This window comes from Rutidosis leptorrhynchoides, chromosome 6, assembly GCF_046630445.1.
Source record: "Rutidosis leptorrhynchoides isolate AG116_Rl617_1_P2 chromosome 6, CSIRO_AGI_Rlap_v1, whole genome shotgun sequence".
Lineage (NCBI taxonomy): Eukaryota > Viridiplantae > Streptophyta > Magnoliopsida > Asterales > Asteraceae > Rutidosis > Rutidosis leptorrhynchoides.
Genome location: NC_092338.1, coordinates 404602201 through 404629702, shown reverse-complemented (window position 1 = coordinate 404629702; position 27502 = coordinate 404602201). Strand labels below are relative to the sequence as shown.

Sequence of the window (27502 nt, the reverse complement as noted above, 5' to 3'; positions counted from 1 at the left end):
ATGATAATACTTAATAATAATACTGATATAACAATTTATAGATATCAAATCTTATGCATATATATATACTATATATTAATTTACTGCTATTAATAATACTGCTATCAAAATTATTAATGAAAGTAATAATAACTATATTTTAACTCATAATTAGATTTAATATAATAATATTACATTTTTATTAATTATGTAGTATTTGATAGCTATATATATATATATATATATATATATATATATATATATATATATATATATATATATATATATATATATATATATATATATATATTGAATATTTAATATTTATTACAATATACATATAATAATAATTTTTGTATATAAATCATATATAGATATCTATACATATATATAATAACATCATTAGCTTATATACTATTTTATATCTCTAATTCAAACTATTAATTTGTACTTTATCATTTCAAATTATTGTATATATATCTATTGATATTATATATATATATATATATATATATATATATATATATATATATATATATATATATATATATATATATATATATATATATATATATATATATATATATTACAACAATGGTTCGTGAATCGTCGAGGATGGTCAAAGGTTAATTGTTTACATTAATATAGTTTCAAAACTTTCGGGACTCAACATTACAGATATTGCTTATCGTGTCGAAATCATATAAAGATTAAGTTTAAATTTGGTCGGAAATTGCCGGGTCGTCACACCACATCAGTCTTACCCACTTGAAAAGAACTCACCCTCGAGTTCCAACTCGAATAAGACGATATACCCGGATCAAAGACAAACCAATCAATGACAAATTTATCGATGTCATTCCAAATAAATTTGTCACACCCTCTTGTAAAATTCTTATGCTAGAAAACCCTTTGACCCTTCTCCCCTTCTTGAAAAGAACTCGACCTCGAGTTCTCAATGCTCGGTTTAAAAATGAACAAATCTCCTTTATTAATCCTCTTGCTTGCATTCATGGAGTTATTCAAATAAACAAATGATAATTTCTTGCCTCCATAATCTTTTGAAACCGCTACAACCTCACCTTTATCAAAAATACCTTTAGAACTCGCGACTACTTTACATATGGAAAAATTCTCCTTTTCTAAACTAAAACCTAACAAGTCAGAATCTTGTGTTGCAGCTTCATTACCCTCTTCAACACTAAAAATAGCTATATCATTCACCATTCCCTCTAAATTAATTTCTTTTTCTGGACACGAGGGAATGCTTTCTACCTGACTCTCTACAACTATTTTACCACACTTCTCCATACGAGAATCAGAATCTAATTTCTTCAACCTCGATATTAATCTTTTCATCGAATCAAAGAAGTCGTTCGTATCAAAAGTCTCATTAACAGGTTGGCTTTGCTGGTAGGGTTGTGGTTGATAGTAGGGTTGATGGTAGGGTTGTTGTTGATAATAGGGTCGATGGTAGTGTTGTGTTTGATACGTCACTTAAGTATAGTAGCAGAACGCAACCCCAAACTGATGGTCAAACGGAAGTTGGGAACCCCACCCTCGGTAATATGCTTCGTTGCCTTTGTAAAACCGACCAAGACAATGGTACTTGGCATTACTATAAGGTAACGACCCAAAAATTTGGTATTTGGAATGTTGAGAGGTTGATGTGCAAAAGTTTGGTGTATGTTGCGAGGTTATGCGTGCGTTCACCGTTTGGGCCATAACTTCCTCATATGAACTCAGATTGAGGTGAACCAAAAGCCCAGACGACCGTAATTCGAGCCCGGACATTTTTAATTTCAATTTGTGAGCTGGAAGGCTCCAGGAGCGCTGCTCTTGGGCTAAGAGCACCGCTTTTAACGCTGATCAGTGTTGTTTGAATTTTTGGACTTTTAATGAAGGGCACTTTGGTCTTTTTACACATGGACGGATATAAGACTTGGGATCAGATCTAAAACTCATTCTTATCCTATTTTCCACCAACCAAACCCTGGAGAGAGAGAGAGAGAGAGAGAGAGAGAGAGAGAGATAGGAGTTTCTAGAGAGAGAAAGCTTGAGTTAGTGATGAAGATGGTGATTTTTGCCCAAATTTGAAGCGGGTTTTGGTTCTCCTTGATGTTTCTTGTTACTAGCTCGATTTTAGAATTGAGGTAAACCTTATATTTTTGATTTAATTACTTTGATTTGGATTTGGGGTTAGGGTTTGTGCTAGTTAGGTTATAAACCCCATTTCTTGTGATTTTGGGGGTTTTTGGGTAAGATTCATGTAAGTAAACCCAAATTGGTGACTTAGGATTTTGATTTATGAAATTGTGAGTTTGGATCTTGCATGTGTTGGTTTAAACCTTAGAACACTTGTGTACTAGTGATTTTGATTTTGTGTTGACTTGATTTTGGGTGTAAACCCTAATTTAGGTCAAAATGGGTTTTGTGTTAAAATGGGTCAAGTGTTCTTGATTTTTGGTGAATCAAGTATGTAAATACTTGGTTTAGGTATTAATTGGTGTTTTAAAAATATTAGCCGTTAGTGATTATGGGTGTTTTTATGAATTGTGTCAAAATGGGTTGACTTTGATTGGGTCGAATTTTGCTAATGACCCTAATTTTGGATAAATAGATATTAAAGACTTTTGTTAAGTGTTAAATGATGTTTTTGAATGAAAGAAATCGTGGGAAGTGATTTTGGGTTAAAATGGTATTTTAACATAAGTCAAATGTGGTCAAACGCAATATGGGTCAATATTACACATGTTGGGATTTTGGTGCAAATGATGTTTGAAGTGATTACTACCTAAGTAGTAAGTTAGTGCTAAGACCTAGGTTGGTCTAAATGGTGTCAAGTATAAATTGAGTTAGTTTGTACTTGTTTAAATGGGTCGGAATTACCACCCGTAGTGGTAATTGGTGAAGTCCACTTTAGGTGTCTAAATGGGCGGATTGTGGAGGTAGGTATAAACCCTTGGTTAAGGGCGGTGGTGTAAATTCTCTTTTAGAGAATGTTTCTTTATGTGTATTATACCTATATGTGTATTATAGGTAAAGGTTTGCTCGGTTGCGTTGGAGGCGATTTACATACATGACTTGTGCGGGCATTCTAAGGTGAGTGGAATAATTATATGTGTATGTATATAATGTATTTATTTATGTAGCGTGAGATGTGAAGTGTCGAGGTGTTAAGCCACCACGTTTCACGTGACGAGTGAAGTGTTGAGGTGCTAACACACCACTCCGGTAATTATGAAGGAGTGAAGCATCGAGGTGTTAAGATGCCACTCTAAGAAATATGACGGGTGAAGTGTCTAGGTGTTAAGACACCACCCGGGGTGAAGTATCGAGGTATTAAGATGCCACCCGGGGGTTAGTGATACGCGGTGTTAAGTACACTAATGGATGTTGTGAACTCTGATGGTCTTTCGCGAGCGCCATTCCCTTGTACGATTGGTTAACCATGGTTATGTGTTGTAGTTTTAGCATATTAAATTGTGAACTATATGTTATTGGCGATGCTAGCTTATTGTGAATTGTGGATATTTAGTTAATGCATTGTGATTGCATGGTTGTTGAATTGCTAGCTCGTATGCGGTATTTGTGTAAGTGTTTGCAAGTAAGTAGATTATATATGTATATGTATAATTATTGCATTTACTAAGCTTTAAGCTTACTCCCTCGTTGTTTACCTTTTTGTATAGGTACCATTTGTTGTATTGGAGAATTCTAGTAGCTTGGCTAGGTTGCTAGAAGTTGGCTGATGACGGAGTAGCATTGGCTTTGGATGTGGGTTGGGGATTTGGTAATCCCCAGGATTATGCTCTCGGTATCGGGTTGGGATGTCGAGTCTTCATCCTTGTTTTGGTGTAATTGGGTCGAAATTGTCACCTTGATTACAACGGGTCATTTTGTTACAACTAATGATTGGTCATGGTTATGTAAGACTAGAATGTGTAAACGGTGGTATTTTGTGTCATAATGAACTTATGTTTGGGTAATTGGGTTGGGATGACACTTAATCAAATTTCGAATCTGCAACATTCAGGTGCAGGGGTGCCGCTTTTAGGGCAAAAGCGCCGCTCCTAGTCAGCATATGGTAGTCTTTTTTATCAGTCATCAGAAGCGCCGCTTTTGACAACAAAAGTGCCGCACCTGTGGTGAGGTGCGCCGCTCCTGCTTTTAAAAAAAAAATTAGTCGGTTTTTAAATAAACGGTTTGGAGTCATTTCACACAAGCTGAATTCGCTTTTAATAGTGCATTCATAGTTCGACCGAGCATTCTCCTTTCTCGGTGGTGTATTAGAAAACACCATGTCAAGTGGTCGATTTGATACAGCTACCACAAGTGCCTGATCCTAATTCTGATGTAGTTAAATTGGCTGTTGATTCACAAACCATTCAACTTGAGGTTAGACAACAGTTGGAGGAAACTAACCTCAAGTATAAGCTAGCCGCTGACAAGCACCGAAGAGTTAATATTTTTTTAGTTGGCGATGAATTAATGGTTTTCCTTCGAAAGGAGCGTTTTCCAGTTGGTCACTACAGTAAGTTGCAACCTAAGAAATATGGGCCTTACAAGATCATCCATAAGATTAATGATAATGCTTACGTGGTTGATCTTCCCAAGTCCATGGGTATCTCATCCATGTTTAATGTGGCAGACTTAACACGATTTCATGATGCTACTGTGCTTTTGTACCCAGATAACTCGAGGACGAGTTCTTTTCAAGTGGGAGGGACTGATGTGGAACCAAGCCCAGCTGCTGGAGCTTAATGGATTGAGAATGTTTTAATTAAATAAGTATTGCTTTTGTTTCCTTATTAGTTTGATTTTGTTTCCTTATTATTTTAGGTTGTTTATCTATAAATACTCTACCTTATTAGTCGATTTTTTTGGCTAAAATACGATTACTATTAAAATTAGAATACCTTCATCAATAAATGAAGGATTCCATAAACTGATACAACATTCCGACGACCGTTAAGGCTCGAAAAAAGTAAACAATCTCGAAAGACCTAAGATCAAACTAACTCAAACCGAGCCAAAACGACAACGGTCATACAACGAGCAAGCACAACCAAACTAAAAAAACAACCACAGCCAGACTAACGATGTGAATACCCTAAAACACAACTTAGTCGATGTATTATCACTTTTATTATCAATAAATTTCCAGATTTTTAGCTTTTCAATTTGTGCTTACAGAAGGCTTACGTTCTGTATTTGCAGAGAACGATTGTCTCCTCAACAATCTCGTCCGCATTAACATCATCAAAAAAGTTTATATTAATTAATTCATCTTGTTGTCTTTTTGAAAACTTTTAGAAGAAGACTTCATCTTAAATAGGAAAACAGTTTCATAAAACTTTACATCTCTACAATAAAAAAACAGATTTATCCTCAAGACTTAACCACTTGTAACCTTTTTTAACATTTAAAAAACCAATCAATACACACTTTTCAAACCTATTGCTAAATTTATCAACATGATTTAAAGACACTGAAAAACATAGATACCCAAAACACTTTAAATGGGAGAGATTAGGTTCACTTTTATATATCATCTCATAAGGGATCTTTCCATTAAGCATAACAGTTGGAACCCTGTTAATTAAATAATATGCAGTTAAGACACATTCAGACCACATGTTTAAGGGTAACTCCCTTGAAACATAAGAGCTCTTGGTACATTGAGCAAGTGTCTATGTTTCCTTATCACAACATCATTTTATTGTGGTGTATAAGAACTAGTAGTTTGATGAAATTCCTTTGCCGTTGGGAAAAGAATTGAATTTATTATTAATAATCTCAGTTCCATTGTCACTTCTGAATATTTTAATTTTCAATTAACTGAACAAAAGTTATAATATTGTCAAAGACATCTTCTTTACCTTTTAATAAAAATAACCAAAGAGTTCTGGAATAGTCATCAACTATAGTTAAAAAAAAAATACTTAAAACATTCTTTAGTTTGAACTCTGAAAGGACCCTATTAAAATCTGGATGAACTAAATCACCTAAACTTGAGGTTTTAGTTCACTTAGAGGAAAAGAATTCCAGCTTTGCTTTGCTTTAAGACATATTTCACAAGGTTCAGTCTTGATTTTATCTTTTATTTTAAGTTTGGTTTTAAGAACATTAATAACTTGATCAGAGGGATGACCAACTCTTGAGTGCCAGATTTTACAAGATGCAAAATAAGCACTCACGTCATGATCAATACAATAATTTTTTAAGTTTAGATCATTATCAAAGATATATAATCCACCCTCTTTTTATTAATCCCTTTTGTTATCTTGTCCTTCAAATCCTGGACATAACATTTTGAGTTGTCAAAGCTGACAATTAATTTATTATCTTTTGAGAGTTTGAAGACAGAAATTAAGCTGACACAGTATTCACGAACAATGAGAACATCACATCAGTTAAGGTAATAAACTTGTTTAAAATATGATTATCAACACCTTTTAATCAAGGCCTGAGTTCCATTAGGATGTCCAACAGTTAATTTCAAATTAGAAACATCAACAACATTATTTAATCCTTTACTAGAGGCAATCATGTGTTGATTTGCTCCAGAATCAATAATCAAACCTTTGTGAATAGATTTTGATTGAGATAAGTTGGAATTGAAAATTTTGTTAAAGTTAATGTTAAACTTTATGCTTGCATTAAAGAAAGTACCTTTCATGTTAGACATTACAATTGCAGGAGCAGATGCAGGAGAATCATTTATGAGATTGAGAAGTTTGAGCATTTGCTCATTAGAAAAAGACAAGGGAGAATAAGTACTTGCTTTATTGGAAGCAGCATTGTTATTAGAAGCATTTTTAAAGTTGTTTGGATTATTAAAGTTCCTGTTATTATTAATAAAATTTCTTTTAAAACTTGGAGTATAATCAATAATTTCATAGCATCTATCAACAATAATGTGACCAATCTTATTACAATTTTCCCATTTTAAGTTTGGATTGGGACCTCTATTGTTAAAGTTAGAACCATAATTATTATTATTGTTGGCCTTATTAGGAGCTTGAGCAACAAAAGCAGATGTTTGAGTTTTAGAAGTAGAATTATCTTTTATAGAATTACTTCTACGTGATTCTTCTCTTGATATTATAGCATAAGCACTCTTAACATCTGGGAGAAGATCTCTCAGCAAAATATTACTTCTCACAGACATGTAAATATCATTTAATCCCAATAAGAACGACATTAGTTTCATTATGTTGTTATATTGATTGACAGAAGCAGATGCATCACAAATGCAAGCATTTTCACCACAAGTGCATGGTGGTGAGGACACCATTGCATCATATTGTTTTCAAAGACTATTAAGATTATGATAATATTCAAATAGAGGACTATCGTTTTGCTTTAGAGAATTTATCTTTTGATGTAGATTAAAGATGATAGATTCATCTATTTTATCATAAGTTTTTTTAAGTCATTCCAAACATTTATAGAATTAGTACTAAAGATTTGACAAGAATTAAGCTCATTAGAAAGAGTACCAAGAATCCAAGATAACACAACAGTGTTACACCTATCTCATTGCCTTGCTAGAACATCATCAGTTGTACTTTTTACATAAGTTCCTTTGATAAAACCAAGTTTATTTTTAGTACCCAATGCAAGAAGCATTGATCTGCTCCAAAATGTTATAGTTTTCAGTACCTTTAAGTTTTATAGAAATTATAGGTGTTCCAGTTGTAGTATCACTTGGATGTAAGTATAAAGGGTCACCAAAGTCAAGCTATTAGTAACGTGAATGATGGGAACTGTTCTTCCTTAAATGTTGACGATACTATTGGTGAAGGTTTGCTATGCTATTTCTAATTTCTACAAATGTGTTACTATTTCTATTTTATGCATCTTAGCGTGTTTCAGGTTTCTATAATTATAATCTTTTGTTTTGCAGATATCTTTTACAAATAATCGAATTTAGTTCTTCTGATTCACCTGTTGAATTGGAACAAGATTTGTATATGTTTTTTTTATAAATGTTTTCTCATCATTGTTTGTAAATAATAAAATTTTAAACTGCACTGCTTAACGATTTTTTGTAAATAAAAACTACAGCTACATCATCATTACTCCATCACCAACGAGTAAAAGATAACATAAGCAGTTACTGCTACAGGGCGCTTATCACAACCATGACAACAACATCCGATTTCACTTTCTATTCGAAAACAACACACTTTTTCGGTAGGAGATACAAACTAACAAACATTATTTCTTGAAACAGGTTACAATGACCCATACCAGATCCAACGACCCATCAAGCCCCTTGAAGGAGCAACAAACATCTTCCAGGACCATTTTCACTTTATGGTGTTTGTAAGTTATTTTTTTCCACGTTTAATTAATATTAAAATCATTAATATATGTGTGTGCTTAATAGTACTATCGACATTGTTTCCAGTTTCCATACCACCAAACTATGTAATCATACATATTCCATCATTCTAACTAAATGTATATTGACAAAGGTAAATCGAAGTAAAAGAAGGTTGGAAACATAGGTGAATTGGAGATAATAGCCACCTTTTGTTCGTAACTATATTACTATCACAAAACAACTTGCACTTGCTTTTTGTAACCAAAACAATGCTAACTTTCAAATGTATATTAGCCTTTAACTTATGTAACTACAATGTAATTAGTAATAGATTATGGTATATCTATGGGAACAGATTACAAACAGTGGTCTTTTAATGAATAACTTTTAAGGTGGCCGCCACAACGCGTTGTTGACCATTCGCAATGCGCGATTGGCCATCCGCTTATTATTATCATCCACATTCATATTTCTTATAGAAATTATTATTCAATAAATATACTCCTTAATACCGGAATGAAGTTGAAAGTCAATTTTATTGTTTGTTTAACCAATTTAAAATGATTTAAGTTGATTGGTGAAACTTGTAATTAGTGAGTTTTTCTTAAATCATATAATTAGATTGAGAAAATAAAATCTCTAATCTTTTTATAGTGATAGAACTCTTTATTTTTTCCTATCTATGGTCATAAAATTAACTAACACTGACCCAGGCCCCAGGGTCAGGATTCAACTAACTTATTATTATTAATATGGGTTAAACCCAAGGTTGGAGAATTCGGATCTCGGGGAGATCTCGTTTGGACTTTTTTAGGGGGATCTCGGCATTTAGGAATAATCTCGGGAAGATCTCGGACGTTGACTTACGTTGACTTTATAGTTTTTTTTAATAAAAATATACATAAAAACATAAATATATGTATATTTATATACTTTTTTTACGAGATTTTACAAAAATATCCGAAAAATGAGCGAGAAAATCTTAGAAATTACAAATTTTACAAGAAAATCTTACAAATTAGCAAGAAAATCAGAGAAATCGTGGCTTTGATTAAGTTTGACCCCGTTGACCGAGAAATCTCGGGAGATGAACATCTCGTCTCGGTTGCCTTCTAAAAACGAGATCTCGAGGGAGATCTCGGGAGATTTACAACACTGGTTAAATCCTAAAATTATAATGGGCAAATCTGGTGTTATGAGGTATATCTACATATAAATTATTACGTTCGATTATAATACTAGCATAGTTTGAGTGACAATAAAATGAATACTTTACTAAAATTCACAAAGATTGTTGATATAAGTGAAAATATTCTTCTTCTAAATTATCCCAAATTCATTGTTACCATATTATCCCTAGCTTTATTGTAAAGGTGAAAAAAGTACTCTGTATTAATTAACCAAAACTATTATTTTGGGAAAAAATAAATAATAAGTAGTACTTCGTAATTATTTCGGTTTCATTGTTTATATATATATATATATATATATATATATATATATATATATATATATATATATATATATATATATATAGTTAATATTAAAATTCTATAATGATGATTTCATTATTAGGCTAATTCATTTAGTAAGAAAAAATCAAAAAAAAAAAAAAAAAAAAGAAAAAAATCTAAGCATGGTGGGTGGTGTCATTAATATAAATAATTTTAAATTAAAATTAAATCTTATTAATTTATTTTTATAATTAAATTTTATTAATAATTATTTTAATTATTAAAATTAAATAATTTTAATTTATTTTAATTAATTATTTTGAATTGAGTACGAGAAGGTATAAAAGTTAGAGAGAAAGAAAACAATTCTAAATTTATATTTTAATTTACACTTTTAAAATAAAATGACAACCAATATTATCTCTTATGATTGGATGTGGATTGTTTAATATGCATTTTAGGTGTTGGATGAAATGTTCAGCTGAAGAAATCTCTTAGTCGGACTATGTGGTTCTACGGGTCATTAAACTAAATAACTTTAGTATTTACGTTCACTTAATACATAAAACATATTATTAAACTGTTTTGTTTAAACAAACTCGTGGTTGCACGGGTCATTTCACTAGAGTATATATATATATATATATATATATATATATATATATATATATATATATATATATACACACACACACACACACACACACATATATATATAAACAAAAAAAAATTTCTTGATTGTGGTTAAAAGTTATCTAAGGAATATATATATATATATATATATATATATATATATATATATATATATATATATATATATATATATATATATATATATATATATATATATATATATTATGATTTATTTATTGTGCATACATATACGTAATGTAGTAATATGTATATGTATATTCCATGTATAGATATAGTTACATTTAGAGTATCAAATATAGTTATTTCAGGATATTATTATATTTAGATATAAATTTTTTAATAGATTTATCTTTCTGTTCGTCGTGAGTTATGTTCTACCGCCATCAACATTCAACTCGAAATAATTTTACAAATAAAACGCAATAAATTGTATTCGAAACAGAGTTTCGATGCACTACCAATGGAGCATTTATTTTTAGCAATAAATATGGAAGTGATTTAAATTTACAGTTTAAGTCCTTAAAATATTTATCAACACGCAAATATAACTATTATAATATTATTTATACATGACGACTCCCCACAGTATCATTATTTTGCTGAAATGACAAACAACTTTTCTTAAATTAATACTCACGGGTTACATTTTATTCAGAAAATAATAATTGTATATAATCAATGTAAAATAATATAAATTATATTTTATTAATGTTACGTTCCATGAAAAATTTTCAGTATACTCTAAATATTACGTATTATGTAATTTATATATTAAAAATATATTAATGGTGAGAAAAAAAGTGTAGACATTAAGTTATAACATCACCCAAAACCACTTTTAAAATTCGTCAACACCACGTGCTCTTAAACTAAAAAGGATTTTTTTTTTAATTTGTCAACAACGCGTGATCTTAAACTCAAAAGAATTTTTAAAATTTGTCAACACCACGGGCTCTTAAATAATTCTTATATTTTTCCTATTTTTTTAGTCCTAATTACATACCAATATGAACTGCAAATTACATTTTTTGCACGATTTTTTAAACACCCGTGCAACGCACGGTCTCAAAAACCTAGTATATATATATATAAACGAAAAAATTATTCTTGATTGTGGTTGAAAGTTACTTATGGATTGTTATATGTATAGGTTATATGTATAGATTATCTACAATTATTATTATTTTATATATTATATAAAATAATAAATATAATCATACGTTCTTATAAATTCCGAAACCAAATTGTTTCCAAAAATCATGTTTTATTTATCAATTCAATAAATACGTTCTTATAAATTAGGAAACCAAATGGTTAAATGTTGAATGTACATTAGCTTTTATTGATAATCGATGATAATGTCTAGAGCTAGAAAAAAATTAGCAATTTATCTATGTGATTCTAATAAACATTTATATAACAAAATAAATATTACTCCGTAAATATTATCCGTTCAATAATTTAATCAATATATACATTCTAAATACTGTAAATGTTTATATTGCATATTTAATATTAATATATAATACTAAATTTAATATACTGACATGTGACATATATATGTTTATACAAAAGTTATTATATAATAATAACATAAAACAATTATAATATATAATCAAAAAGATATTAATGGCGAGAAATAAAAAAAATGTAGACGTTAAGTTACTAACACTACTCAAAATCACTTCTAAAATTTATCAACAGCATAGGCTCTTAAACTCAAAAGAACTTTTAAATTTTGTCAACACCACGAGCTCTTAAACTCAAATGAATTTTTAAAATTTGTCACCACGGATACAGATACATATCTCGATATACAAATAAAAATCACTATAAATCACTTAGAGTTTGTTTAAACAATCTTATTTCATTGTGAAAATAATTGTGTTACAAACAACACGAAAATTAACAAACTTCGTCATGTTTTGATAAATTTGTTGTTTAATTACTTTTATCAATCATGTTATACAATATTCTAATACAACTTAATACGCATCCTTTCATAAATCCAGATCAATCGCAAGAATATATAACATATCTTCAAATCACGGGGTAATTAAATGATTGTTTCTCATAATTGATAATTTTACGTTTCCGTGTAACATACGGACTCATAAAACTTTACATAATCCAAGAATATATAACATATATTCTTAGATCACGGGCTCATAGAATGATTATTTTTTGTAATTAGTATTTTTTTTTTTTTTGTTTTTTCTATGTTTCCGTGCAACGCACGGGCTCAAAAATATAGTGTATATATATATATATATATATATATATATACACTATATATATATATTATCAAGTGACAACTATTTTAAAACAGGAGTAATATTCTAAATAGAACCAATAATAATCAGGTTGAGAAATATGTATGTGAATGGGCTAACGAATTTATAACTAATAAAGTGTTTGGTTAATGGGCCTTTTTTAAAGATATAGCCAAGCTATAAAATCCATACTAGTCTACCATAACATTTGAATGAAAAATCGAAATGGAGTGCCAAACTATTCTAAGATTATGTTTTGATACGCTTAATTGGTTTTAACAAGCAGAGTAACACTCGTTTCTACAATTCTGCAACACAACACTCTCGCTATCAAATTCGTCTCATTATCACGTTTTTCTCATTTGGAGATATCTTCCACTTCAGAATTAAACACGAAACTTGGAAAGCTAGTTGTAATCTCCCTGCAGCATTGTATACGAACAAATTTAAGTCTGTACTAACATAACCTTAAAGACGTGTTCATATATATCTAAGAATGCAACTAAGTAATCATACCTTAGATATGGAAGAGTCATTATTTTCAACAATGAAGGATTTCGGTTAACAAATTTGTGCCATTCTGATTTGCCTATTCTTCCATCACCATCTTCGTCCACTTCTGCAAACGTCTACTCAAACAAAAGAAAAAAAAAATCACGAGTTAGTTTTTGTATTACCGCCATGTCATTGCGATTTACCTCTCACGTGTTTGGCATAGGACTTTCTAGCGTGGGTCAGCTAAGGTTTCCGAAACAAAACTTTTTGAAATATCGTGCTAATTAATTAATTAGTACTTGATTTAGCTTTAAGACACATCATAATTAGTGAAAGAAAACATACGTCGTCCAGTATTTTCTCAATGACTTCGTCATCCAGCTTTAGCTCGCTCTCACATAGAAGTTCAATTAACATTTGCTTAACCTGCAAATATTTCAGACAGCAAATATTTCGGATAGTGAATATTTTTTTTAACGGCGGTTAGGAGTTACTGACGGAGTTCGATCGGAACCCACCCACCCGATCATTTTCCTGGGACAAGCATTACAGTCCTACCGTCCCCTCAGGAGGAAACTCCCATGGCGATACCATTCGGGCATCGCTTATGGTAAAACACCTCGGATGAGGCTCGAACACAAGACGTACGAGACCTCAGATAGTGTATATGATAAGAAATGTAATATGGACAAGTATGTAAACGATAATGTAGGCAAACTGGCGTCGTTATACCTCTTGGCGTTCAATGAATCCTGTTCCATGTACATCATATAGCTTGAACAAAACTGGAACAAAATGACGAGCGTTAAAAGATCATTAATGGTTAATTACAAGATAGGAAACTATGCAATGTAGTAATTGTGATTAACGTACAACTGATTTTGTCTTCTTTTGGGGCTTTAGGATGGAAAACGTTTAGTGACCTAACAAAGTCGCCGAAATCTATAAACCCCTTCTGTTTAGTGTCAAAAAGATCAAAGATCTGCAAATTAACATATTGCGTTTACTTGTCACATGATCACAAAAACAAAACATATGTGAAAAGGTATATTAGATAAAAACATCTATCTTGCTTAGTCGTAGTAACTAAGCCTTTAATAAAAATATAAAACAAAAAAAAATCACATTTGAGATCTGATCATGTAATAAACCACACACACACACACACACACACACAAAAAAAAAAATTTAATAATAATAATAATAATAATAATAATAATAATAATAATAATAATAATAATAATAATTTTGAGAAAAACATACCCTGTTTGCATATATATTATCTTTCTTTCTGTTCTCAAAGAAAGCAAGTTGGAATTTTTCCTGCATATGCAATGAACTTGCAATATTTAATGCGCAATAATGCATAAAAAAATATACTCAGTAGTCTGTTATAGCCTAAAATACAAAGTATCAAATTGAAACAAAACTACAATGGATAACATTAACTGTAAATAACTTATTATTAGTTTACTCATGGATGAATGTGTGATCATGGAATACCTTGTTGATTAGGCCATCGTCAATAACAAGACGACTTATGCCCTTGTATAACTCGAACAATGCTTCAACTTCGCTCACACTAACTGCATAAATATAATAAGAATCATTCATTAAGCCAATGTAAAAGTAATAAGTATAGCCAATACGAAAACAAATACAGGCATACAACAGACGAAAAGGACAACATACTTGGGATACTAGCTAGCATCTCAACAAAAGACAAACATTTTGCCTTTATGTGAACTTACAGGCTGTTTGAGAAGCAAGAATTGTTGGATCCTCTTGTCGCGGATGGTGTTTTCTCAAATGTTTTTTTGATTGTTGTTCGACCGGTTTTCTTGGATTAAAGCTGAAGCACCCTTTCATCATGAATAGAACAATGACTACTATTGATATCAAGAATTATCTCATCCTTTGAAAACTACAAGTGAAAATCAATCAACTATTCAAATACAGACATTAACTAATTGACATATTAGATAACTTTCAAGAGTATCAGATCAAGATATTTAATTTGACTGAATAATTGAGTAAACAATTACACTAGACAAAGTCTTCACATGTATATTGTAATTTTTGAGTATGAAATAATAATTAATACAACAGAGTAATAATAATGTAATCATGTTCTGTTTGTCCCCTGATTCTCACTACTACTACGTATCTCATTAACCATTTTTTACGTTACTAAAATATCAACTCCTTCACACGATCAAGATTGCATAATTCATGGCTAAATATATTTTAGAGAAAACTACACAAATAATCATTTAAAGGACGGATTTTGTATCTTATCTAAAATCTAATTTACTACTCCATGTCAAAACTATACGATTGTTGTGAATTTTACCTAGTTCGAGATTGTGTCGAACTTTGTAAAATTAGTTGATCAAAAGGGTCGTTGATACCCAAAAAGAAAAGAAAATTTTGAGATTGTAAACATACCGTAGAAGAAACTATGGATATCTCATGCTTGATAGATGATGTTCAAACAAGAATACGTTTCATGTTGAAAGTATTATATACGGAGTATTACAAATTTACAATATAAATATTTATTTATTTAAATTTTTGAAAATAAAATATAACTAGAAACGTACAAATTGCGATTGGGCGAAAAATTTGAGGAATGAATAAACAAAGAACGACATTCATTTTATAGATGAGATTGTGGGATTTTATTAATTAGTTTTTCCTTTTATTGATTATTACGAGAATTAAATTATTAACTATTAATTATTAATTATTACTATTATAACATCAAATTTTTTCCAAATCAAGACCAACGTATCGAGCTAAAGATGATGAAAGGGTCATAAGTCTTGTAACCGTTGATTCTATTTGTGTATCTACTTACATGTTTTTTTTTCTTTTTTTTGTCTTTAAGCAAAGAAGTTATTATTAATATTGAAGAACCCATACTTAAGAGTAGTATGAGGTTGTGGATATCTAACATCGAAAAATATAGACTAACGACCTCTATCTACCGACTTCACTATAGCAAATAGGCCCATTTGAGGCGCTTAATATCGCCGCAACAAGCCGTACGGCCCGTCGCAAAAGGAACGACTCTTATGGTTCGCCGTTAAAGATATTTGCGACGGTTAATTGCGACGCTTTTTTGTGGGACCCACCTTGGTTTAAAGAAAATCAAAAAAGAAAAAAGGAAATGCATTTGTGGCGATGGATCTGCGGCGAGATGACGGTGGAGGCCACGTCGTCGTTTCTGGGGTACACTAATTGCGGCGAATACTTGCGACGCCTAGTCGCCGAAATAATCGATTTTGTTCTAGTAAATTTACTACCAATTGCGGGGATATGTCGCCGCAAATACTCCTGTAGCTAAACTGGAAATTGCTGTTTTGCAGTTTCCCACCCGTTAATTCGGGCGTTTCTTCGCAACCTGATTGTAACCAATTTTCCAGCATATATAACAACAATAACATCACATTAACAACTAAAAATACGATTAAACGACAAATAAGGAAACGTTAACAATTCAAGTTATTACATAACATCCTACGAATTTAAGTTTTAGTTATTACACAAACGTTAACAAATTGTTTTGATTACATGTCGTCATCCGAATCCATAGTTTGATCCTCCTCCTCCTCACTACTTTGCAATTCCACCGGAACCTTTTCTTTTCCCTTTCCTCCCTTTCCGCGGCAAAAAACGTTGTTCACGAAGAAATCGCATAGTTCGTTTAATAGTTTTTGACATCGTTTTCGAGACTTCCTTCGTCACCTCGACGTTTAACTTATCCCGGTCCGCGGCCTACTTTCGATTATACTCATCATCCGTGAACATTCGTTGACTTGTTTGGGTGGAAGTACCCGAATCAACTGACCTTCGTGCATAACTTGGACCAACACCACGTTCCCATCCATAACGACGACCTAAGACATCTCGCATGATTTCCCGTTCACTCATTGGACTTTGTGCCCCAACTTGTTCATCACGCATCCGCACCATGTCATTTTTCATAGTTAAAACACAAGAATAACCACCATTAGAAACTTGAAAATGATATGTTTTTATTATACAAATAAACGAGCTAGCGATTATAATTACTTACATAATTGCGAATGGTGTCCTCGGAAGGTTCATACCAATTTCCCTTGTCATCAGTATTGTTCCTCTTATAGCCTTCGATTAAGCTCTCTTGCTCGTTAGTTTCCCGACTACGCTGTAAATATCGCAAAATTGATAGATATGTACATATTTTTTTTTTTACTAATTTATACATATATATAAGTATGTATTTATATTTATATGTAAGCATGTATGTGTGTGTGTGTCTATATATTTATATATATATATATATATATATATATATATATATATATATATATATATATATATATATATATATATATATATATATACATATGTATATACATATGTATATATATACATACATATATATATACATACATATACATATATATATATACATATACATACATATACCATATATATATATATGTATATGTATATATATATATGTATATATATGTATATATATATATATACATATGTATATATACATACATATATATATATACATATACATATACATACATATACATATATATACATACATATACATATATATACATATATACATATATATATATATATATATATATATATATATATATATATATATATATATATATATATATATATATATATATATGTATTATCTAAAATAAAATTAAACTAACTTACATGCTCATATCGATTTTTAGCGAATGACTTTCGGCCTTGGTGAGTTTTGACGATTTGCTTTAACGACATTCAATATTTGCTTCGGACCTTCTTTGGTGTTGTTCACTTTCAATCATCTCTTTATAGCGATTCCAATCAGCTTAGGTTATCCAAAGAATGTAAGCGCTAACCCATATGCTAGCTTGTCGAATGGATCTTTTAGGAACATCAGTGTTATGCGAGCCTCTATTAAGAATATCGCTTAAGGAAGTAACCCGATTATTTATGCCAAGCCATTTGAGTAATCTAGCCCATATCTCTTTTGCAAACGAGCAATGAACCAATATATGATCAATTGTTTCACTATCATTGTCACATATCGGGCATCTAACCGAGTTCAAGTCTATTCCCCTTTTATCTAATTCCGTGCATACCGGCAACCTATTCCTTTGAACACGTCATATAAACACTCCAATCTTTTGAGGGATTAAACAGTTGCGAAGAGTCACCTCAGGAGCGTTCTGTGGAGGTAACATGCGAGAGCTGATCAGTTCGGCTAGTATACACGAGGAGAAGATCCCATTGTTGTTTACTTACATGTTATACCTATTTGAGAATATCTATCATGAAATTTTATCCGGACAAATAAACATTGTAGTCACCATATCTCAATCTGCAACATACTAAAGGCTTAAGCTTGTATTTGGCTTATAACCGAGGCGAAGTTAAAAATTAGCGAAAGCAAACAAGATAATCTCATACGTATAGGGTATTATCATAAAATTGCTTATAACCGAGGCGAAGTTAAAAATTAGGGAAAGCAAACAAGATAATTTCATACGTATAGGGTATTATCATTATCATTAAAAGAAAATTAAAGAGACAAATTCAGAGGCGATTCTACATTAACTGTTATGGGTCCTTTGACCCCACTATTTTTTAATTTCTTTTAATAAATTACTACTAAAAGATACTACTAAATTTAAAGATAGGATCATGTTTAATAATTATTTTTTTCTTTTAATAAACAATCATATTTTGAGAGAAAAAAAATGAATTTAGAAAGTCCCATTCAAGTTGTAATTGAAATAAATATATATCTCAAATATTCTTTTGGATAACACATTTAACTTTGGATTTGTAATTTCTAAAATTAACAATTCAATTTTCCAATAACATATTTAATTAAGTTAATTATAATTATCGACCATATTAAGAGATTTAATTACAATGTAAAATTCAAGTGTGAAATATAAGCTGTCATCATCAAGCTAGTTTAGTATAAAAAATGAACCTTCTTTTGCTACCAGCTAAATATCTTAATGATGATTGTAAGGGTTAACGGTAACAATACACAAAATAAGAGATTTACATTCGTGTAATAATATCAAAACACTATTAGAAAAATAGCTTTTCCAGACGACACCTTTCCGGACGACATTTGTCGTCCACAAAAGCCAACTAAATGACAAAAAAACAGCTTTTCAGTCTACCTTTTTGACCAGACTTTTCCGGACGACCCCCTTGTCGTTCGGAAAGGTGGCCGACAGATTTTTTAACTAAAAAAATTTTGGCTCCAGAAAATGGTCTCCAAAAAAATTGGCGGGAAAACCTTTCCGGACGATTAACCGTCCAGGAAGCTTTTCGGGCGACATTTTGTTGTCATTTGTTTTGAATGAAAACGAATTTTAAGTAGATAAATCGATTATTATATATAAAGAGCAATATTTAAGTAGACAAACGAATTTTTTTGAATTAAACACAACAAACGACAAACATTAAATTAATATAATACAAAGTTACTAAATTAAACACACGACTAAAATTAAACACACTTACTAAATTTAAACACACTTACTAAATTAAACACACTTCAAACACACGACTACAAAGTTACTGGTATTGAAACACACTAATAACGACGACGAGGATGACTACGAGCATCCGATTTAGTGGACGAACTTTCAGAACTTGAGCTTGATGCTGCCGATGTTTCATAAACGAAGGACCGGTCGATAGGTAACGTGGTTATCGGACGTCGTCCCACCAGACCGTCAACCACACTAATACTAGTAAATAGACGGTTCAGAAATGCTCCGTACGGAAGATTGAAAGGACCCGTCCTAAACCATCTGGACGAAGTCACCAACAACTGGTTCCATTGCGATGATCGACTCCAAATACTGTCTTTAAAATGAGCAAATGCGCAGCGGAACGTTTCTTTCATACCTGAGAATAAACATGCTTTCAAGTGTCAACCAAAAGGTTGGTGAGTTCATTAGTTTATCATAAATAATCAATTTATAATTTTAATAGACCACAAGATTTCATATTTCCATTTCTCATAAACATACGTCCCATGCATAGAGACAAAAATATCATTCATATGGATTGAGCACCTGGTAATCGACATTCACAATATGCATATAAGAATATCCCCATCATTCCGGGATCCTCCTTCGGACATGATATAAATTTCGAAGTACTAAAGCATCCGGTACTTTGGATGGGGCTTGTTGGGCCCGATAGATCTATCTTTAGAGTTCGCGTCAATTAGGGTGTCTGTTCCCTAATTCTTAGATTACCAGACTAAATAAGGGGCATATTCGGTTTAATAATCCAGCCATAGAATGTAGTTTTAAGTACTTGTGTCTATTTCGTCAAACATTTATAAAGCAGCGCATGTATTCTCAGTCCCAAAAATATATATTGTAAAAGCATTTAAAAAGGGAGCAAATGAAACTCACAATCCAATATTTTGTAGTAAAAATATTCATACGAAGAAACTGAACAATGCAGGGTTGGCCTCGGATTCACGAACCTATATCATTTGTACATCTATTAAAACATATAGTGTAAATCACAAAATTTCATTTATCATTATGTATTATTTATATATTTATAGATATATAGAATTTATGCTAAATTTCATTTTGAAACGTATACTTATATTATATTTTATATTACATTGTATATGTATGTATGTATATATATATATATATATATATATATATATATATATATATATATATATATATATATATATATTGATTTTGTGTAAATATAATTATAATGGTTAATATTTATTCATTTAGTTATATTTATATACCTATATATCTATTTGTGTGATTAATATTGTATTCATGAAATATCATTAGTTTGTTATATGAAAAATTAATATAACCCTAGTATATGTAATAAGTATATATATATAATATACGAAAGATTTATTTGTTAAAATGATAGTTTCACTAGTGAAGTAACAATGATGGTTTAGTAAAAATAATATTTTTAGTAGTAGTTTGATAAAAATTATGGTCTTATTAGATATTTTAAATGTTCATATGTATAATAATACAAACAGTGTGATATTAGTAATAATAATGATAATAATAATATTACTAAAAATTATAAATTGATACTATTAATACTTCTTAATGATACTTAATAATGACAATAATATTAATAGTACCTATCATACTAGTGATAATAATAGTCATATAATTAATATTAGTAATGATAATATTAATAATAATATTCATGATTGTAATTTTAATTATGATAATAACAATAGATGATATTTAATTCTTTTACTACAATACTAGTAATAATAACAACAACTAATAATAATAATAATAATAATAATAATAATAATAATAATAATAATAATAATAATAATAATAATAAAAATGATAATAATAATAATAAAATAGACTACCTAAACCCAATGGGAAAAATGTCTCACGCAGAAATCGAACCCGCAACCTCTTGCTTATCCACTAACACGCCAAACCACTTCTCCATCCATTACATTTCTGTTTAATAACCCAGATAGAAATATATTTAACCCGTTTATTAAATTGTTCCTCTTCTTCCTTAAACAACACCCAGAACTATTCATCGTCTCTTTCAATTCGTCACTCTCTTCATCATTATCATATAGTGATCATCTTCTTCTTCGTGACATCACAGGATCCTCATCAACCCTTCATCACAGTCACCATCTTTCTATCGTTTTAATTTAATTATTATCGCCACTATTCATCATCATCATGTATAGTCATCGCCATTTTTTTTTTTTATCATCATCATCATTTTTCATTATTCCCGTTTAAAACATGAACAGCGAATAGCAGCTGCAGTAACTTTGGCTTTGATCAAAACAGAAAAAGGAACGTATAGCAGCAGGTTTATGAGGGTTTGGTTGTGGTTTGAAGCTGTAAACAGGAACAGAAGTGTAAAGGCTGTTGTAGCAGTACTACAGTGACGTCAAGAAGAAAGAAAAATAAATATGGCGGTTTATGTTGGTGATTTACAGCGAGAAACAGAAAAATACATGTAGCAGCAGCAGTTTAGAACGAGATAGCAGCCTTAATATCGAACAAGTGGGGTTTATCGTTGTTGTTTTCAGCTGAAACAGGAAACACAGAAGTAGCAGCAGCCCATGGTTACGGCTGTAACAGAAAACATCTAGCAGCAGTAGTATACAGCAACATTAATGATGATGGTGGTGATTTCGTGGATGAAGGTGATTGAGGTGGTTACTGTTGGTCGAACATACCATTTGCAGGGTACCGGTTTTGATGGTTGTGGAAAGTGAACAAGGGTGATAATCGGTGGAGGAGTGATGAACGATTGTGATGGTTAGGGTGGTAGGAAAGTACTTCGATGGAGCATGAAGGTGTGGATGATGGTTTACATCGAATGGAAACATAAACAGATTGATTAATAGATGATGATGTGGGTGTGGGTTGTGATAATTGTAGTGGTGTGTCGTGATGGTAGTTTACTACGGTGGTTGAGGTGGGTAGTGATGTAAGGTGGTGTTTGATGTTTATCAAAGGTTTGATGTAATGATAGTTGTTGAGCAGAAAAAATTCATGAAGGTGGTTATTAATTGGGTTCAGTTTGTGGATCGACTAGAATAGTAGAAGAGTAATGGATTCGATAGTAGGAATAAGAGGAAGACATATGGGAGTGATACATGTATGTAATTTTTAACAACGTACATAACAAGATATCATATTTAAGTAGCAAAATAGGAGACTCCATATGATAGAAGGGTCCTGTCCCTTTTAGCCTCAAGATAATTAAAATAAAAAAATTCGGAGGATGCTTAAATGAATGGGTATCTTGCTGTAAAGGAAAGAAAATATCTTAAAGTGTGATGTGTTATCTCCTCACTAGCATGTGTGCATAATGTATAGGTATATTATATTGATAGAAATCAAGAGAATGAGAATTAACACACTGAATTACTTTTAATAATTCAATTCTCATGAAGTTAACTTGTCCATATACTACCGACAGTTTTTCATGGACTGAATTTCGTACTCCGTTGTTAAATCAGTGGCGGATAAAAGTGTTCAGAAAAATTCCAAATTTTTACAGTAACTATCTTTAATTATTTCAGTCATTATGGTATAAATTTCAGTCATTAACTATTAAATAAAAATTACATTAATTATTCACTCCCAACCCCAAGTAAAATATAAAAAATTTTAAAATTTAATAACTAGGTCCTAATTATATTTTTAGTAAGCCTAAAATTTATAGAACTCATTTTCGAATCATTGTTTATTTTAAAATTACATAAGTATGAATTTAACTTACTTAATATCACTAGGAACATCAATTGAATAGTACAATCATTTAATATTTTTTTTAAAAAAAATTTTTTTATTTATATATATAGATATATTGTAGATAATAATTATTATAATATCCTATTTTTATTTTTATTAATTTTAATAACAACAACATATAATACTTCAAATTATATTTCCAATTATTATTTATATATATACATTTATACACACATATCTATTTACAATTAATTGTTCGTGAATCGTCGAGAGCAGTCGAAGGTCAAATAAATATATATACATCGTTTCAAAATTTTCTAGACTCAACATTACATACTTTGCTTATCGTATCGAAATCATATAAAGATAAGTTTAAATTTAGTCAGAAATTCCTCGGTCATCACAGTACCTACCCGTTAAAGAAATTTCGTCCCGAAATTTGAGTGAGGTGGTCATGGCTAATAATAAAATTGTTTTCATGACGAATATGAGTTGATAAATAGAGTTTTATCATCATTGAGTTTTGTGGATAAAACAATTCAATTATTCGAAGAGTACGAATGAAGCTATTCACAAAAGAATGAAATGAGAAGCAAAGATTTGTTTTTAACTTTTGACGTAATCAAATTTGAATTCCGGAATTCAAGGGATTTAAAAGAAAATCTTGAAGATCTATATCTGATTTTTTTTTTCCGGGATTTATGGAAATTAAGATCTCTTTAATTAATTACGGTGATCTGCCCCGATTACTACGTCTGATATTTCCTTTATAAATTTACCTTTTTCGTTCCATTTGTTGTCACCACTTCTATACTCAATTCCCAAATTCAAAAGATTTATGAAAATGTTTAACCCTGTTCTGATCCTTGTTCTTATTCTAACTATCGCAATGATCGTTCTTCTTTTCCAACTTCCACCTGAAAAATTTGTTTGTTTCTATTATGCCCTAGGGATTATTATATTTATAATCCTCCGGTGTATTTATATTGCTATACGTACTAATATCCACGGTTTGTAATTTCTGGGTTGTTGTTGAGTTTTATGTCTTCCCTTTTATTTCAATGTCCCTGCTTCTGTCTCCTATAATCATTGTCATCCACAGTTAATGCACTCTCTTATTTGCTGATATTTATACCCCTTTTCTGTTTCGGAACTTCATGCTTTTGTTTACTTTTCGCAAGTAGCGGTCCAGAATTCATAGATATGGAGTTTCGAATTATCATAATATATAAGGTAGAAAGGAAAGATAGTAGCACGATTTGTTTTGTCAAATTACCTGAATCACTGAGAATAGAACTATCAAGAATATATTTTCTTGATATGTTTAGAAGTTAAGCACAATGAAAAAGTTATGTAACATGGCACATGATGACGTTATAATCTGTGAATCATCGCGTCCTATTAGAAACTCAGCATGACTTACTGTAATATAATCACGTTGATCAAGTGTCATTATATTATACTAACTCATGCATCAGTTCCCAACATTACTTCAATAACATTCGTATTTTAAGCTTGAAAGTTTACAGAATATAGAAACTAACAGTTTCTATATGATGTAACACTGATAGCATGACAAGATTAATAATTTCAAATAAGAATAGTTATGAAAATATCTTTAGAAATATGGAGGATATTTATAATGAAAGATAAGATAATATCTTTGAATATCTAATATCAGAGGATGATAGAAACTATTGTCTGCAAGGGTTTAGAGTAAGGAGCAAGATATTCACTAAGACTTTAGCAGACATTGAATCATTTGGATTCTTTGAAGTCAAACTTATTCTTTGTGATATGTCCACGGCTTTCTTCATAGTTTCGCATAATCTGCTTTTCGGTACTAAATTTTCTATTGAATGTTTCCAATATAATGATATACAGGAAGCACGAAGAGGTATATAATCTCGGACGAGAATATTTATGAAAATATCCTCAGAAATATCGAAGATATTGATGATGATATTTTTGGAATTTCTAAGTTCGATGGTTGATGGAGAAAGATTTTCCGCAAGATTTTAACATGACTTTGGAGCAAGATATTCTCTAAAGATTTCAACGGATCCAGAATTACCTGAATCCTTTGAATATAGGGTTTGGTCCTTGTATTTGTCCTTGGTCTCCTTCATGGGTAGCTCAACCTGTTTTTCAATACTCAATTTTCTATCGAGCGTTCCTAACACTCCTTTCTTTATCATCAAACTTTTGGCCGTTTAGACCACCTATCATTTTTCTGTTTCCTCTGCAATTAATGCTATGATATTTGGATCATCGTTTATTAATCCGAGGTGGTTTCAGGAGAATTGTGTTTTTAGATGATTAAACGCTGATGGTAACATGGTGGAATATGAAAGGTTCTCTGGTGACAATAAAAGAGCATGCGTATATATCAACGTTATAATAAGGTTGTTTTGTACAAAAAGTCAAAGTTGTCTTGCTGGAGCTGTGACAAAATTGGCCATTTTGAAGAAGAACTGCAAAGTTATTTTGGGTGATAATAACACTAAAGAAATTAGGACAGCTATGTGTTGAATGTTTACTCAGTTTCCGAGAGTTTTTCAAGTGTATAACTATATGCATCAATCTTTTCTTCCGTAGATGAAGTGCGGTTGGTTCATCCTATCGATTGAAGTGTTTTCAAGAATCATGAAAGGTTTGAACGCAGAATGTAATCGTCAAGATACAAATGAGGTTTAAGGTGAAATCAAGTGGCAAACTTGAAGATTTGTTTAGTTTCATATGTTATAATCAATATTTTAATTCATTTTAATTGTCCAATGTTGGTAGTCCTCGATTGATAGTCCACAGTTAGCAATTCAACAATTCATATATAATTTAATACATAATATTCGAATTAATTAATACGTATCGTGACCCGTATTCATCTCAGACTCGATCACAACTCAAAGTATATATATTATTATAGAATCAACCTCAACCCTGTATAGAGAACTCGATCAATACTGCATATAGAGTGTCTATGGTGATTCTAAATAATATATATAGATGCGTCGATATGATATGTCAAAACCTTGTATACGTGTCCCGATATTTAAAGTGCGTAAAATAAATAACAGAAATTAAATGATGATAAATTAAATGCGTAAAGTAAATAACAGAAAGTAAATAACGATAAATAAAATTGCGATAATTAAATTGCGATAAATAAACTGCGATAAATAAATTGCGATAATTAAATTGCGATAAAATAAAATGTAATATAGAATTAACAGTTAGCTAGGAACAGTTAGTTAGGATCTTGTTAGCGTGGTTTCTTAACAAAATTTCATATTGTTAATTAGTCTGTTTCTAATCAATTTTTATTGTGTCCATTATTTCTTCATTATGCCACTTGTTGGGTTCGGATAGATCAAAATCCAAATATGAAATTGAATTTGAATGAAAATAGTTATTCGTTGGTGAACGGATACGTATATCGGTGGTTGTAAATAGGATAGTAAATGATCGTTGAATCAAATTCGAAGAATGTACAGTGTAATTTATTAATGATAAATCTAAATATTCCTCGGGTATTACCTACCCGTTAAAATATTTTCACCATTAATAGTTTGTACGAAAGAATTTTTAATTATAATCTTTGTGAAAATATATTTACATATATATTTTCTTCAGATGTAATCATGGATTTAATGAGTTAATATAATATTAAACTCATTTAGTTTTCGGTTGGAACTAGAATAAATAATCTCTAAAACTTTAGAGATTACACATTCGCCATGTCGAACGAAGATAAATGAGGTAGAATGATACGTAGAACGAAGATCATACTCGAAGTACAGATAGTGATATTGAAGCATGGATTGTTGATGGTACTGGTGCTGTTACTGATGGTACTGTTGGTGCCGGTGATGTTGCTGAAGCTGGTACATTTTGCACCATATTCCCCGAATTGATTATTCGAGCGCGAAGTTCGTTAACTTATTACTTCAGGATGATTGTCGGTCGGAACGAGCGGATGAATAAGGTTCAGAATTGTGGATATAATATAAT

General features: G+C 30.7%; 1 protein-coding gene across 1 annotated transcript; it reads right to left on the bottom strand.

The window, feature by feature from the left end:
* Positions 1-12908: 12908 nt before the first annotated feature.
* LOC139851293 (calcineurin B-like protein 1) lies at positions 12909-15802 on the bottom strand. The gene is made up of 9 exons (XM_071840317.1): positions 15639-15802; positions 14942-15114; positions 14694-14776; positions 14454-14513; positions 14064-14172; positions 13923-13975; positions 13536-13616; positions 13212-13324; positions 12909-13117 (listed from the first exon to the last, which is right to left on the bottom strand). The coding sequence occupies exons 2-9, from the start codon at positions 15060-15062 to the stop codon at positions 13054-13056; spliced, it is 684 nt and encodes a 227-aa protein (XP_071696418.1). The 5' UTR covers positions 15063-15114; positions 15639-15802; the 3' UTR covers positions 12909-13053.
* Positions 15803-27502: the final 11700 nt, after the last annotated feature.